This window comes from Scardinius erythrophthalmus (assembly GCF_964197995.2).
Source record: "Scardinius erythrophthalmus genome assembly, chromosome: 4".
Classification (NCBI taxonomy): domain Eukaryota; kingdom Metazoa; phylum Chordata; class Actinopteri; order Cypriniformes; family Leuciscidae; genus Scardinius; species Scardinius erythrophthalmus.
Genome location: NC_138224.1, coordinates 6,771,776 through 6,788,114, shown reverse-complemented (window position 1 = coordinate 6,788,114; position 16,339 = coordinate 6,771,776). Strand labels below are relative to the sequence as shown.

The 16,339-nt window shown below is 40.8% G+C and overlaps 1 protein-coding gene across 9 annotated transcripts in view; it reads right to left on the bottom strand.

Annotated features, from left to right (window-relative positions):
- dgki (diacylglycerol kinase, iota) overlaps positions 1 to 16,339 on the bottom strand; it is a gene marked incomplete at its 5' end in the record, with an annotated part of 44,182 nt that overhangs the window by 15,966 nt on the left and 11,877 nt on the right. For 2 of the 9 annotated variants that reach the window (XM_081364215.1, XM_081364211.1), the window contains 10 exons: positions 530 to 612; positions 1,501 to 1,596; positions 1,752 to 1,826; positions 2,728 to 2,844; positions 2,936 to 3,004; positions 3,101 to 3,166; positions 3,320 to 3,376; positions 5,044 to 5,118; positions 5,601 to 5,696; positions 8,232 to 8,340. In XM_081364215.1, the coding sequence (XP_081220341.1) occupies positions 530 to 612; positions 1,501 to 1,596; positions 1,752 to 1,826; positions 2,728 to 2,844; positions 2,936 to 3,004; positions 3,101 to 3,166; positions 3,320 to 3,376; positions 5,044 to 5,118; positions 5,601 to 5,696; positions 8,232 to 8,340 (843 nt within the window). Of the gene's footprint in view, positions 1 to 529; positions 613 to 1,500; positions 1,597 to 1,751; positions 1,827 to 2,727; positions 2,845 to 2,935; positions 3,005 to 3,100; positions 3,224 to 3,319; positions 3,377 to 5,043; positions 5,119 to 5,600; positions 5,697 to 8,231; positions 8,341 to 11,723; positions 11,963 to 16,339 lie in introns of those variants that run through there. The other 7 variants (XM_081364210.1, XM_081364214.1, XM_081364212.1 and 4 more) reach the window with 5 other exon arrangements.

Below are 16,339 nucleotides of genomic sequence, written 5' to 3'. Positions count from 1 at the left end.
TAAATGCCACTTGGTTTGATGCATTTTTATTTTTCTCCTCTAATGCAAAGACATTCAGACACTTAAATGTGGATTAAATGTTTTGTGGGCCATTGCATGTGTGTGTGTGTGTGTGTGTGTGTGTGTGTGTGTGTGTGTGTGTGTGTTGGTTTTCTGTTTTAATAGGAGTTTAATCACAGCTCTGTCAGACAGCTCAAAAAAAAGCCCCCAGCCACCCAGCTGTGTCTGCTCCCATCTTAATACTCTCTCTCTCTCTCTCTCTCTCTCTCTCTGTCATCACTAGAGCAGATCAGAGCGCATGTGCTGTGCTGTCTCACCGCTCAATTACTGAGGCGAACTGAGGCAGTGGGCAGCGGGGAGAGAAGCTTCTAGAACACTGAACTCCCTCATAGAACACAGCACTGCTGAGATCCAGCGACTACATAATTAATGTGGTCAGGACAAAGAAATAGTGGGTTAAAGCGCATTAAGGGAGGGAGAGATGATCTGATACGGAATGAAAGAGAACGCTAAAAACTGAGAGACTCACGCTTCTCTGGGCCCTCCCTGAGACAAATCAAACACCTGCCGAGGGTTCAGGATCCACATGAACATCTGCAGCAACTTAGTCCCCTGAGAACCACAGACAGATCAGACCGATAGACAGACAACACCACAGACTGAGAGAAAGACACAACAAAGACAGGAAGAACAATAGATGGAGTGACAGACAGACTGATAGCATGACAGACAGATAGAATGATAGACAGTGACAGATTGATAGAATGACAGATAAAACATACAAACAGAACAACAGACAGAACGATAGATAAAATGACAGAACGATAAATAGAATGACAGAAAGATATAATGATAGAGAGATAGAACAACAGACAGACAGAAAGATAGATAGAACAGCAGAGTGATATATAGAATGGTAGACAGACAGGCAGACAGAATGAAAGATAGAACACCAGAAAGATAGACAGAACGACAGACAGACAAAACAATAGAAAGAACGACAGACAGAATAATAGAACAGAAAGAATGATAGATAGAACGACAGACAGAATGATAGATAGAATAATAGAAAAACAGAGCGACAGACAGAAAGATAGAAAGAACGACAGAGACAGAATGATAAATAGAATAACAGAAAGATAGAACAACAGACAGACAGAATTATAAATAGGACAACAGAAAAACAGAACGATATAATAACAGAAGGATACATAGAACGACAGACAGAATGATAGATAGAATGACCGAAAGATAGAAAGACAGACAGACAGAATGATAGATAGGACAACAGAAAGACAGAACGATAGATAGAATGATCGAAAGACAGACAGACAGAATGACAAATAAAACAACAGATAGAAAGGTAGACAGACAGAATGATAGATAGGACAACATACAGAACTATTGATAGAACGATAGAGTGATATATTGAATGGCAGGCAGACAGGTCAACAGACAGACAGATAACTCCTCTATTCGTCTCTTTCTTCAGTGTCTCACCTGGTTTCCGCCGCTCTTGGGGTTGACAAACACCAGCACTGGTTTCATCAGCGGTGAGGGCAGCGGCTTCAGCATGAACGGACGCCATTTTGATTCCTGTCATTTCAAAGTCACTTCGTTATACTTCAAATAAATGCGCACATTAGCACACAAATACACACACACATCGCTGCAGTGGGGACAGATGATCACTGAGCAGGAGTTAAGGGAAGAAAACGTTTAAAAGCAGGACAGGAATCAGATCTACTCACATCCGTGCCCTTTTTGCTGGCTCTTCTTTTGAACGACGTCCGTTTTTTCCTTCGAGTGGAGTTTTTAAATGAGCTCTGGGACACAGGTCATATGGGTTCAGAACAACACGAGGATGAGAGAGGTAACACTTTACAATAAGGTCTCATTTGCTAACATCAGTTAGCATTAGCTAACATGAACTAACAATGAGACAAATATATTTTTAAGCATTTATTATCCTTTGTTAACATTAGTTGTTCATGTTAGTTCTCAGTAGATTAACAAATGTTAACAAGTACAACTTTAGATTTTAAAAATGTATTTTAATAGAAAATTTAAATGTAATTTTAATTCCCATGAAAGAGTAAAATTAATAAATGCTGTTAATTCTTAAGTAATATAGTTTACTAATTAAATAGTTCATTTTTAAGTAATAAATTAATTCATTTTGAAGTGTAAAGTGTTAGCGGATGAGAAATAAATTACAAGATTTTCCTTGGTTGAACTATTCCAACAACAATTTGTGTATAAGCAAGCAACTTCCCTTTTAGCAACTCCTGAATTGAAAGTGGCAGTAACATGATGCCACATTTCAAAAACCTTCCCCATCAATGCATACAGTAAATCCACCAATCATAGCTGAGCGTGTCATCAGAGTGGGTGTGGTCTAAATGTCTGCTATGACTGTTGATATGATGGTTCAGTTTTTGATCAATTCAATTCTAGCTTTTAATGCAACAGATAAACTGTGATGTTGAAAGTGTAGGAAACAATGAAAGAAGCTCCATATAAAATAAGTATAGAAGTTTTATGAAACGCAACATTACTGATATAAAATCTCGCAGCATCAAAGCATATTTAAGCTGAAGATGATCAGCAGAAGAAGACGAGAGCATACAGCCCAGCTTCTAAACACAGTCTAGTGTCACTTTGTATTAGCGTCTCCTGCAGGACATTACATAAACCTCGCCTCATGAAGTGCTGATAAAAACGTACCTGCGGTTTCCTGACTTTGATGATCCAGGAAGGGGGTACGATGACCCCGGCGTGAGCTCCCAGTGAGCAGGGCTCCTCGATCTGATGGAGCATGAAGCACGTGACCTTATTGTGGAACTGTGATAGATAAACAGTGAAAGAGTTGGAACAAGTCTGCGTCGCATAAACCAGTGAGGTTTTATGAGTAAAACACAGACATGACACTCACTGCCAGCTTGCACCAGGAGCAGCTGATGGCCACGATCTCCTTACTGTGGAAGAACTTCTGCGGGAAACTCTACAATCAAAGTGAAGGATAGCATAAACATACTTGACTTTTGCATGAAAAAAAATCTGCCGCCCTCCTTTAATAAAACCTGACGCTGTGACATACTTTGCCGCACTGACGACACTTCCCCTCTTGCCGTCGGCGGTGGACCCAGTGATGTCTCAAAGCGTTCTGCTGTCGCAAACAGACACAACGGGTCACATGTAAACGTGCCAACAAGGTTTCACTCTGCCATAAGTATACAATAAGTACAATAAGTATACGTCAGAGCAACTTCAGTGTGATGAATGATTTGAATGTCATGAGTCGATGAAGTGGACTCACATCTCTAAGGCATCGAGAGCCGCCCTCTCTGAATGTGGGTTTGCAACGGAAGTTGATCTGTGAGGGAGAGACAATGAAAGACAGATTTATAGAATCGTTTAGTTAAATAACACAATGTGTAGCTATGTAGACAGGCAGCGTCTGAAATTGCAAACTGTATAGTAGGGACTACATTTGGTAGGTACTACAACTTACTTTGCAATTGTTAAAAAGAAGTATGTTCTATATAGTATGGAAGTAGGTCTATTCGGATGCAGCAATGGTCAAGACGATCTGCTGAAGTTCAAACTGAGCATCAGAATGGGGACTAAAGGCCTTTAAATGTGGCCTGGTTGTTGGTGCCAGATGGGCCTACTGGGATCTACTGGGATTTTCATGCACAACCATCTCCAGGGTTTACAGAGGATGGTCCGAAAAAGAGCAAATATCCAGTGAGAGGCAGTTATGTGTGCGAAAATGGCTTGTTGATGTCAGAAATCAGAGGAGAATGACCAGACTGGTTCCAGCTGATAGAAAGGCAACAGAAACTCAAATAACCACTTGTTACAAGCGAGGTCTGCAGAAACACGTCGGATCTTGAAGTAGATGGGCTACAGCAGCAGAAAACACACCGATGCCACTCCTGTCAGATAAGAACAGGAAACTGAGGCTGCAATTCACACCGGCTCACCAAAATTACACAATACAAGATTGGAAAAACGTTGCCTGGTCTGATGAGTCTGGATTTCTGCTGCAACATTCAGATGGTAGGGTCAGAATTTAGCGTAAAAAGCATGAAAGCATGGAGCCATCTAGTCTTGTATCAACGGTTCAGGCTGATGGTGTAATGGTGTAGGGGATCTTTTCTTGGCACACTTTGGGCTCCTTAGTACCAATTGATCATCGTTCATCGAGTATTGTTGCTGACCATGTTCATCATCTTGATGGCTACTTCCAGCAGAAAAATGCACCATGTCACAAAGCTCAAATCATTTCAAACTGGTTTATTGAACATGACAGTGAGTTCACTGTACTCAAATGACCTCCACAGTCACCAGTTCTCAGTCCAATAGAGCTCATTTGGGATGTGGTGGAAAGAGAGAATCAGGACATGGATGTGCAGCCGACAAATCATCGTCATGTCATCATGTCAATATGGACCAAAATCTCTGAGGAATGTTTCCAGTAACTTGGTGAATCAATGCCACGAAGAATTAAGGCAGTTCTGAAGGGTCCAACCTGGTATTAACAAGGTGTACCTAATAAAGTGGCCGGTGAGTATATACATACAATATATATAGTAGTAGTATTATTTATTCTTTATATATATATAATTTTTTTTTAATAAAAAAGAAGAAAGTCTGAATTACTAGTCTATCTCTGAACTATTGATTAATTCTAAAGAACTTCTAAAATATTTAATTTAATAAATGAACCAAAAACAGACATTACCACATAAAATATAAACATTGTCTTAAAATAGATTGTGATGTATACTGTGACCTCGATATTCTTTCACATCCATTCACTCAATTGCACGGATAACTATATTTGAACATCGCAACAGCAGGGAGCCACAACTCCTGATCCTAAAAACTATAACTGCAATATCTAGATTATACCATCTCATCCCATTTCATTATCCTCCTGATGTCTGTTTGAAGAGACAAACGTCAGCATTCATCTGTAGAGGGCGTATTTATGACGTGCGTGAGAATGAAACGGATATTTCTGCCTCCGCTCACCTTGTCCAGCTCCTCAATGCACGCCGTGTGGACCACGATCTTACAGGCTGCACACTTCCTCCGGGGAGCCGACTTCTTAAAGAGAACCGAACAGCACAAAACACACAACAACTTGTCATAGAGCAATAGCCTGAGCAAATGCACACATCTACGATGCATCTTGTATAAGGAATATGGTCTCACTGCACTCTCATCTTCAGCTGTAAAAAGCTTGTTTCCTCTGAGGCGCCAAAGGATTTTGCCAACCACTTGAAGTGGCAATAATAGAGCTGCTACGGCTCTTGAAAACATCAGAGCGCAGCGTCGTGCTTTAACAAAAGCCTAACAAAATCCTTTTACCTGCTGAACATTTTCAGACTAATAGCTGCCTCTTCCTTTCAATACACAGCAGCCTCACATTATCTCATGAAAGAAAATGTCACTGCTAAAATGCTCTAATGACACTCTCTTCTCTGCCTTCAGCTAGCCCTCCAAATACAGCAACTGTCTGACTTCTCTTTAGTTCTTTTCATCTGTTTTAAACATGTTTGTAACCTGTTTAACCATGTTATACTCACTGCAATCTTGACCAAGCACGTCTCTTCGCCCAGGTAGCAGAGATCCCCGGAACAGTTTGTCTCAAGCCACAGATGATCACCGTTCACTGCGTTCTCCTGTGCAGATAAAATCAAAAGTGTTGTAGCTGTCAGTCCATGTCTATAAGCTTTGAAGCTAACATCTGCATGCTAATGCATTCTTAAATGCTCAGAAAATTAGCAGATATACGCATTTATGTTACTCTTCCAGGAAACCAAAAACATTGATCAAATGCTCAATGAAAACATCCCCTCATGCTAACTGATTAGCATGTAACAAATCATGGTTTATTTATGGCTATTATAACAACTTCCACGGATGCAGTTATACATATAGCTATACTATATCTGAATTTAGCATGTTTTATGATGAACTCTGCACTATTTTTGACACTATTATCTTCTGTGGAGCTGCTTTATGGTTCGCTAACTAAATTGAGCTTAATAATGACACTATTGTCTTTACAGCTGAAACTGTATTTGTTTCATAACTGTAATTACATAATCACATGCAACTAACCCTAAACCAAACCTAATCCTAACCTTATAGTAAGTACATATCTACATAAAGCACTATATAAATAACTGTGACTTAACTTGACATTTTTCTTGTGCCTGTAAACAAGTTAAAAGTTGAATGGTCAAGATTGCTCTAAACTGACATAGATAAGAGCATTAAAATGCAAAAACATTCAGGTAATGCACATTCCTGCATTCAAATCACACACATTGTGAGGCTTCAATTAGCGATGCCTTGTGTACACACTTAGCAGTTTTAGGAACGCGCATTAATGTTTGATGGCTGCGCTGGTCACGTCGGGAACTAGAGGGGAAGGAAAGGCCAGCAAAGACGAACAGGAAGCGTCCCGCTGGGCTCCGCCCCCTCAGCAGTCTCCATCTGCACACACAGCACCTGGATTAACGAGTCTCTCTTTTGCCATGCCAACCATCTTTGTGGGACCCGCCCACGTCAAACAGCACCCACCAGTCTAAATATGCTGATATGTGCATAACTATTTGCACAATCTTCTCCTCGACTCAAACATTAGGGCTTTAGTCTTAGAATGTCACGTACTGTATTATATATATAAAAACCCACTATATATCATGCTTTCATAGTATTTTGAGGGGAAAGACAATGCAACATTCTAAACTAATGCCACTTGCCTGTACCAAACTCATCACAATAGGGGCTTTCGCACCGGTTAGTTATACAAAAACTATACTGAACACCAGAGAGCAAAATTTTCCCCTAGAGCCATTTCCCACCAGAAGGAACTCTGAAGTGACGTAAGCCTGCCAACAGCAAAGTCATTTAAGCACGGCATTCAACAACTTCAACAACTGAAGAATGGTGGTCAAACATAATCGATGCTGTGTTTTTGTTGTGTGTCATGGGTTTCGTAATAACAGAGATGGAATGTAGTAGGAGTGCCAGTATTTTGTATGGCATGTGTTCGGCCAATCAATGTATACTATTGTGCTGGGTTAGACCCTACTCTGAAGTCTAGAGTAGGGTCTTAGATGCTAGATATAGATATCCCCCATTTAGCATGTTGTGTTTTGTGGTTAATTTTTAATTAGTCATATGTTAGAAAATTATATACTTTTTAAATATTGTTTATCCTTCTTATTATTTATGGGCCTAACAGTAAATTCATTATAATCAACACCTGCAAGTGTACACTTTGAAGACTAAAAATGACAAAAAAGGTTAGCTAATTCAACTTTATTAAAACTGCATATGGTAATCTTTCATTTGTGGGGAAAAAAAACATATACAGGGAGTGGACTAATGTTAACTAGCATGAGCATGAGAAAATCTAGCAAAGAAACGAATGAGACGACAAATCAAAGGAAAAAATAAACAGGTGTGCGAGCAGTTACAAAAACATTTTTTTCTCTGTGCGTTTCCAAAAAAAGGGAAAAAACATTAACGTGCAACAAGTACGCTAAGCGCTCAAGTTGCTGCCTGTTCAAGGAGTGCTGAAATCAATTATGCATCATTAAAGTCATTTTGGCTTCATACTTTTGGCATAAAGTTAAACATTTGTCATACCTGACCAGAAGATGTTCAAATAAATGTCACATTAGACAAGGAAGTTGTAGGTTGTGTTTGAATAATTACGTATCTTATTCAGCTGAGGTAAATTAAACGCAATTCTCACGTATCCTTGCCTGATGAAGAACGAGACTGCCCAACGGTCAGTTGAAATTTTAAAAGGCTGATTTTCGCACTTCAGGGCAGTGACGAGTACATATGTCGTCCAGTGGTTGTCCATAGACACCCTCGGCACAACCTTAAGCAATGGCCCTGAACGGTGGTTCAATGTCAATACTGTGACAACGCTGTAACAACCTTCACCACACAACGTAGTCATAGCAACCTTTTGGCCATGTTGTTGAAACGTTGTTAGAAGGTTGGGTACGTTGTGCCAATGTTCTGTGTTTGCTGGGTAGTTACTTACTAGCTGAAGTCAAATGGACCAATGTCTATATGGAAGTACCAAATGAAACCATCAAAGCACTGCCAGTATTGTTTTCTATGGGAAAGCTGATAAGACATGCAGTTGAACAGACATTCATAGTGAAAGACAGATGAAGGACACTTACGCTCCAGTCCACGGTGTTGCGGAGTTCCTTGGCTGGTCCATTGCTCAGGGCAGGGAAGGGATTCTGTGCTGGACCCAAATGCTGGAGGCCCGACCGCGAGATGGCTTTCCTGCGTAACAGAATGACCACAAATAGCTTCAGCACAAGACTGAGTGAACGCATTCAAGAGAAACTAATGAGACCTTGCTGAGCTGAAGGTTTTGACATCTGGGATAAGCTTCTTGCTGTTGCACATAAAAGGACAAGTCATTGTGGATCTAAGTGGGGACACGCTACAAAACACACACAACAGGAGACGGCCGTATACCTTGTGCCAGTATCAAAATGATCCAGACCAATCTGTTTACCAGTCTGCTTGGCCAGGAAGTTCCCATAATTCCCTGCATGCAAAGACAGCCTCTGCCTCATATGGTATGAAATAGGCAGAAAAGACTGTTTTTAGACACAAACAAACATCTAAAAGGTGTGTGTGTGTGTGTGTGTGTGTGTCTCAGCAAGGGGCTTGCATGAGTCAGTAATGTGCAAGTCACTTCCTCTGTCTGTCATTCTTCCACAGAACTGGCCTCATCACATGCTAGTATCACAGATCGATCAACTAAAACTCATATCTAGTATCTATAGCAGGATGGCTCCCTGAAAAAGACCTTGGATTAAAATAAAATAAAATAAATATAAAATAAAAGATACTTGGGAAATTCCGTGTCAAATCAACCAAATTTCTGAAACTTCGCCGGCTTAAATTTGTTATTTTGTGAATATTTTTTTCTGAACAAAGACAACCATAAATAGTGATGAAAGCCAAAATATTAAATGTTATATGGATATTTATTAAGTAATCCATTGTTTTGTGGGGGGGGGGGTCTATTAGTAAAATATGTTACATCATATGCCAACGGTGACAGTTAAAAAATGGGAAAAAGCACTTCTTGTGTTTTTTGCTTAAAGTTTGCATGCCTGTAACCCGAGAAGTAGTAAAGAACTCTTAATATTCTTTTATATATTTTGGTTAACAAACTTTTATTTTGGCATCTTTTAATTTTTTACAGCACAATACGGTTTATTCCCAGAAATATGAGGATTCCAATGTGGCTCTGTGAGTAAATTGGTAAATTTTACACATTTTCAGTGGTCAAAAAAACTAATGAATGTCAATTTGCATATAGCTGATACTTTTTTCTTTTAAAGAGGAATAACTGAAAAACAAATGATGCTGAAACTAGAATTGTATCTCGTTTCAATTGCATAGAACATTCCTGTCTGAGTGCCATAAATATTATTAAGTTTGCATGCCAAAATCAAAAAAATTTAGCTAGGGACCTCTGGGTGAGTTGACAAGGAATGATTTTAGTTTGGAAATGAGGTTTATGGGACCAAGAAGAAAGAAAACACGTTTGTACCATACTGGCATTTCAGGCATTTATGAATATGCATAATCAAAAAATAGTTTCACATTACTATAAAACCATCTGTAAGTACCATTTATACAAGCAACATGAGATATTTTAAAATAGAAATTTTAGACAAAACAAACTGCCTGTATAAACACAAAGAGAGCAATTAAGTTTCAGGAAGTTTATAGTATTCTATGGCTAACATAGACTGTAGATAAAAAGCTATGGCTACTAATATATAAAAGTGAACATGTGTTTCATATTCCCAGCTGTTATTTGCAAGTCCACCTGTTGTGCATATTAAAGCCTGTAACTGAACTTGCTAAAACTCCAAGCTCCTTCCTCAAAAACTCATGCCACCTGATCTTCCTCTAAAAGGCTCAGTATTTAACATAGTAAACACAGTGCCATATGGCTGTCCCTTTGAAGCAAAGGTTGAAAGTGACCCCACGCTCTGTGTATAATTTTACACACACTTACGACAGAAGCAATGGAGGCAGGGGGTGAAAAGAACAACGGACGAGGAAAAGGTGGGACGTACACCTGACACCCTGCTGAAAGTTTCAAGTCCTCATCTAAAATTATCCCGTTCAGAAAGAACACAAGCGAGAGTCCAGTTACAAGCTCTTTTGTAAAGCGAGCTAGGGCCACGGGATCACACACCTTTACCCTCCGAGCTAAAAATAGAGACACTGTCGGGGGACATGTGCGTTGAAAACATGACACTGTGATGAAACGTGGTGAAGGCAAGGAACATGACAACAAATAGACAGAAACAAATGTAAGACAAAAACAAAAATCACAAACAAGATCTCTTTAACATCTCAATTGCTTCTCCTAGACACCAATGTGCTAAAATGGAGACTTAAGTTCTAAGAGACAAAAAATAATTATCGGTTTTCAGAAAGGTCTTTCTCCTTAGACAAAATTGACAAACATTTGAGCAACCAAATGTTCTTCTGAGATAAGATAACACATGCATCTGAAAAAAAAGGCTATTGTGAAAAAATGCTATGAAGGAAACATGTAATATAGGGAGCTGAGTGAGAGAGCTTGCATTAGAAAACAATGTGACTACTGAAATATTATTGTCAAATGCTTCAAGTGCAGCAAGCAAACATGTCTTGTGCCTGTCAACAAGTTAAATGTTGAATGGTCAAGACTGCACTAAACTGACATAGAGACAGAGGAAGAGGTTGAGACCTCCTTATCCTCTTTCCCATTGCAGTCAGGTAAATGAGTAACGCATTTCTGTTTAATATTATTCCATGGCATTAAGCAAATCAATCATCGATGTCCACTGTTTAAAGACACCTTACATTAGGGTGTATAATCAGTTCTGGGTAAACACAGTGTCATTTCGAGAACAGCAGAACATATCACTAGAAAGTAATCAACTGAGTGCATGGAACGCAGGCAGAAAGGAACACAATTTGAGATAAAGGATATGCCACATGCCGACCAGAGCCGGTGGAAACAGACAGGAAGAGCAATCAGTGAGACTGCTATAATGGAATTAGTTCTACTAAAACAGGCTCTGACAGAGGTCTGGCTTCACCGAGAGATTTCAGATGGATGCTGTGCATGTGTGTGACATTTATCATCGGACAATATTAATTTGCCATGCAAGCTCCTGTTTATCCGGGAGGCAGACATGAAGGGATGGATAGAGGGTTCACATGTGCAAACGCAGGGGATGCGTGTTCAATTTAGTGGCCGCTGACTCTCCCTCCCTCCCACGACACCCTGCGGTAATATCATCCCTCCTGTGTAGTCAGGGCAACCGTCCAACACACGCCGCCGTTGGTGTATTTAAGTCTTAAATCTTATTGTCAGCATCATAATCTCTGTCTCCATTCCCATTGTCTCGGCCAATTAGGTTTTGTAGTTGTGTGTGGGTTGAAAACTCCCTCCACGCTTTAAGTCAGGTGTCAACCCACGTACACAGCTATGATATCATCTCTCCGCGCCGCCCACTCTCGATCTCAGTAAGTAAAGAAGTAAAAGTGTGAAGTTCTGCATGGAGTTCAGCTGCTAAAATGATATGTAGCAACACCTGGTCCGAATAGATGGAAAAGACACAACTGTTACTATCACTAACCTGTAGCCCAGAAGCCTGCGATACCAGGTCACCTTCCGCTTCCGACCTTTCCCACATACTCGGTTCTCCTCTACTGTCTTCTGGGCCCTGATCATCCTTCCATTTTGCCTTTTCAATCTGTGTCCCCCTTCCCGAACAACCAGTGTGCTTCCTACCTCTTCTCCAGCAGCATCCGATGTTGGGCAAGTAGAAGGCTCACTTCCACCGGTGCAAGGTAGGCTAACATCACTGTTACACATGGCTGCGTGTTAGCGCCCAAGCACACCTAACACACCCAATCGTGCACCCTCCCGCTGCCAGTGTAGCGCTGAGATCATCAGGCCGTCAGATAGCTGAGACCTGACGGAGGATACCTGAGAACCGGGGGGCGTGTAAGGGTGTCAGATCCTGTCCTGTCACCAGAGACAGACAAGAATCTCTCACAATCCACATTGCCATCGTTACCCCCAGAGAACCAAACCACAAGGTCAGCCCCACGTCTAGCACTTTGAGCTATTTTAAGGACTATTATGTAACCCAAGGTGACCTTCTGCAAGACAATCTATGGGCAACCTGTTACAAAGGGACACTTTATCCATGGATCCGTCAGTCTAAAGGAGTATTTGACCGGCTCTCTGCTCTGCACAGACTGATTGAGTGACTCTACAGGATGTGACTTCATTTGGTGGCCTCACACTTTGAGGATGCAAAGTTTCTGTGAGGAGTCTGATAGTCATGTTGTTCAGTTAGTGCCTGGTGAGTGACGTACATCAGCAAGTTCTTTCATGATTTGACTAGTAATTGTGAAAGAGAATCCTTGTCTACGTCTTGTCACCAATGATGTCAACCAAGTAACATGAAGACAATGAATGATCAGGAAGCGATCTTTTGGAATTGCTTGCAGGAAGTGTCTCTGATCTTTTCACTTTCTTTTTTCTCTCTACTTCTGCTTTGCTCGGTCTCTGCTTGAAACTCTATAACTGGGTCAGTGTGCTCTCTGCGATTCTACCCGCCCGCGGGGCCCTGGCGAACATGCACTTGAAGAACAGCTTCTCTGAGCCTCACTATTACCAACTTCCTCAAGGCTACTGCCGTTCCACAACACAATCCTTCTTCCTCTCCTCATTTTCATCGGAGCAGGATGTCCTTGACACGGACCCTTTTCTCATGCCTCCCTCTCGCTCCAGAGATTAAGATCTGAGACTATGCACTGGGGGGTGAAGCACGAGCGAGAGAAAGATGTGCCAAAGGTAATAAGTGTAACAAAATCGACGTGTACGCAGAGCTCCCGTGAGACCCCAAGACTGAGAGGAATCTTGTGCAGATCGGTGATTAGTGCTAATTCAATCTTCTTGCTTTTATCTGAAGCCAGCAGCGTCCTGATAAGAGCGTGATGAACAGAACAACACAAGAATGTATCAAGAGGAATAGAGAATGTTCCCGATAAGAACATCACACAACACATTAACAGCACTTCATTTTTAGGAAACAATCAGTTTATCAAATTACCAGTACGCAGGTATCCCACGAGTCATCTTATGCATATGTGACAGATTTGGGACATTCCATACATTACATATCCATAAAAACATTAGGAATCCCACTGGGGATAACTTCTTTCTTGTTGTGTTCAAAGCAGCAACTAAGGACTTTGTCCTTGCAGTAGTGCACTAGACACTTTGGATCATAAAAGCGTCTACTAATTCTGGGTTTTCCAAGCTTTTTTGAACCAAGCACTCCTACAATGACCCCAAAGGTTCGTAGAACCCATGGTAAATTAATGCTTGCTTATAAAGTCTTCCAGAGTCATTCATTGCTGCTGTACACTATATATGCATGTTCCTCAAATTTTCTCAGGGAAACATGCTGATTTCAGCATCATACCTGCTGCAATTCAGGAGAGAAATAAACATTTTCAGACCCTTCACGCTACTATGAATGCTTTGGCTGCTTACTCTGTCCCAAGGCAAGGATGCAGTTTCTAAACTACAGCATTTAGCCTGCTTTAATGTTTCCTGAATAAATGTGTGGTCAGGGTATTAGTCATTCAGTTTGTATGTGTTGGGGCTGAACTCCCTCAGGTCAGGGTCTTTTTGTATGTGTGTGTCCGTGACGTTGTTATTGTGACTGTGTGTTCATGTGTGTGCCGGATGGAGACACATTTCTCTCATTTGCCCCTGAGCTCTGTCACTGCAGCCTGACACACACCTACTGACAATGGCAGGAAAACTACACACAAACACACACACGCAAACTCAGCACATACATCACACTTGTGACCGGATCATGGGGAAGAAATAGAAGTGGTAGGTGGACATATTCCGTGGACAGATCCAATCATATATTGGTTTCTTCGCCTATTGACAATTTTGACCTGCTGGACCAAAAGTGTGAAAATAAACTCTTGTCACCACTTTTCACACTCTCACTAGTTTATTTACCAAAAAATGTCCAAAAAGTGCATATATACATACATCACATTTAAAATTATAATATTATATAAATAATCTCTGGTGGTAAGAGGTTTTTTTTTAAATAAAATGGCCTTTTTTTTCTAAATACACAATCAAATACTTTTCAAACTTTGTATATAATGTGACAAAATTAAAGTTTGTTTGGGAATAACATAAAAAACCTAAAAAATCAACCTTTTTTTCTTTACAGGTTTTATATCTCCTCTCAAGCTCTTCACTGACACTGTCTCCTACAATAATAGTAAGATCAGATGGCACTGGAATCTGCACTGGATACTTCACATGATGACATTTTCTCACATACAGAACAAACTTTCCTGCTATCCTTCTCAGGATGTCGCGTTCGCTCTTGAAATCCCAGATAACATCTGCGGTGGAGCTGGTGATAGAAAAGCTCAGCAAGCCTGATTCACTGACAGATAAATTATTTTCAGTGATTTCAGCTAAATTAACTTTGTGCCTTCTGATAACAGTGAAGAAATGCGTGATAAAAAATCCATGCAAAATCCAGACTAACTGTTCACTGACGGCATCAAGTGTTTGTATCTGAGCGTTGTTAACCAGTTTGACCAATCTAGAATGTTTATGCATGTGTGCACTAGTGGAACTCCCTCATGGAACGAGTAGCTTTCTAGTGTTTTAAATCTTTAAATGCATTTGTTTGCCAATGCATTCATTGTTTAGTACCATATTTATTTATGGCGTTACAATAAATGTTAACACAGCATCAACATGCATTTAAAGTCAACATGCATTGAGAGTATTGTGTATAAAATGTGAAACAGAACTCCCATCCTGCTGGTACAGCGGTCAGACAGGAAGCCTGGGCTTTTCCCGCTTGAACTCCCCAAACAACAGCGCTCAGATATTTATATCCATCACCTCCTAGCCTCAAACTGCGACACACACATTCCCTCCACAGTCCACTAATGACTGTCATCCCTTACATGTCATTCTGTCCGTCCTGTCTCTTCTCTGCCTTCACTCATGTATTCTTCTCACACATGAGGGACGGTAGAGCTCATAGCGATGTGGCAGTCTGTTCCTCAGTTTTTCTCTCGGTCCCTCTTTCCTTCCTCTACAAAGAGGTATAGATATATAGGGCACGTTTTCAAAGAGCAGACATAAACAATCTTCTACAGTCTCTCCCTATCTTTCTCAACATCTTCTCAGGGATGTGTACGAGTACTCGAGTACTCGAATATTCGGACGTGACAGTGACGATCGATCGCCGTGACTACTTTTTTTTTCTGAATTGTTATTGCAGCATTTTGGGCGGTAGCTGTGGTCTGATTGGTTAGCGTTAGGACAGCATGTCGTCCAGAGTAGACCGGCAAAATTAAGTGAAACTATGGATTTGAAAGTGTGAAGTGATGCCTGGCACCATCTTCCATTTACATAACAATATAATGAGAACACTACTGTAATAGAACATTGTAAATTCGTTGTGCTTGAGTTGCCCGTGACAGCGTTGTTGTTTTGTTACGGGAAGAGCGCATCCACAACATTTAAAAGTTCTGAAATCGCATTTGCGTCCTCTTGTGCAGATGAAAGTTGTATTATCACTTTTAGTTTGTATAGCGTACATAGGATGCATTTGGTTGAGTTTATTAACCCGCTAGCAAAACACTTCAGTTTAGCGGTGTTCATTCACTCGTCAGCTCTAACGGCAATGCCTACATTATTGACAATGATTGGTTATTCGAGACAGTCATATTCCTTTTAGATGATCCAGCAGTATATATTTTTTCTTGTCATATAGCTTAGAAAATGTGCAAGCTGTCTGGAATCACTTGATAAAGTAGACGAAAATACAGTTAAGTGTGAAATGTGCAGCACCAATCTGCCATACATAAAATTATAATGAGAACACTGAATGCCTGGGACACACCAAGCTGACGTCAAAGAACTAGCGGCGATGAATGCTGACTGTGTTGTTGCCTCTCGTCGACTGTGTGTCGGCCAAACCGACGCTCAAAAACGGCTCGACATTGCCCAGACGGCTGACCGTCGGCATGGTGTGTCCCGGCCTTAACTCTCACTTTATCTATGTCTCTTCTTTCTCTCTCCTTCCCTTTCTTTCCCTACCCTTCTCGTCAGGGTCAAACTTCAGTTTCTCCTGGCAGACCAGCTGCTGTGGGCCACATGCACCTCGTCCTTCAC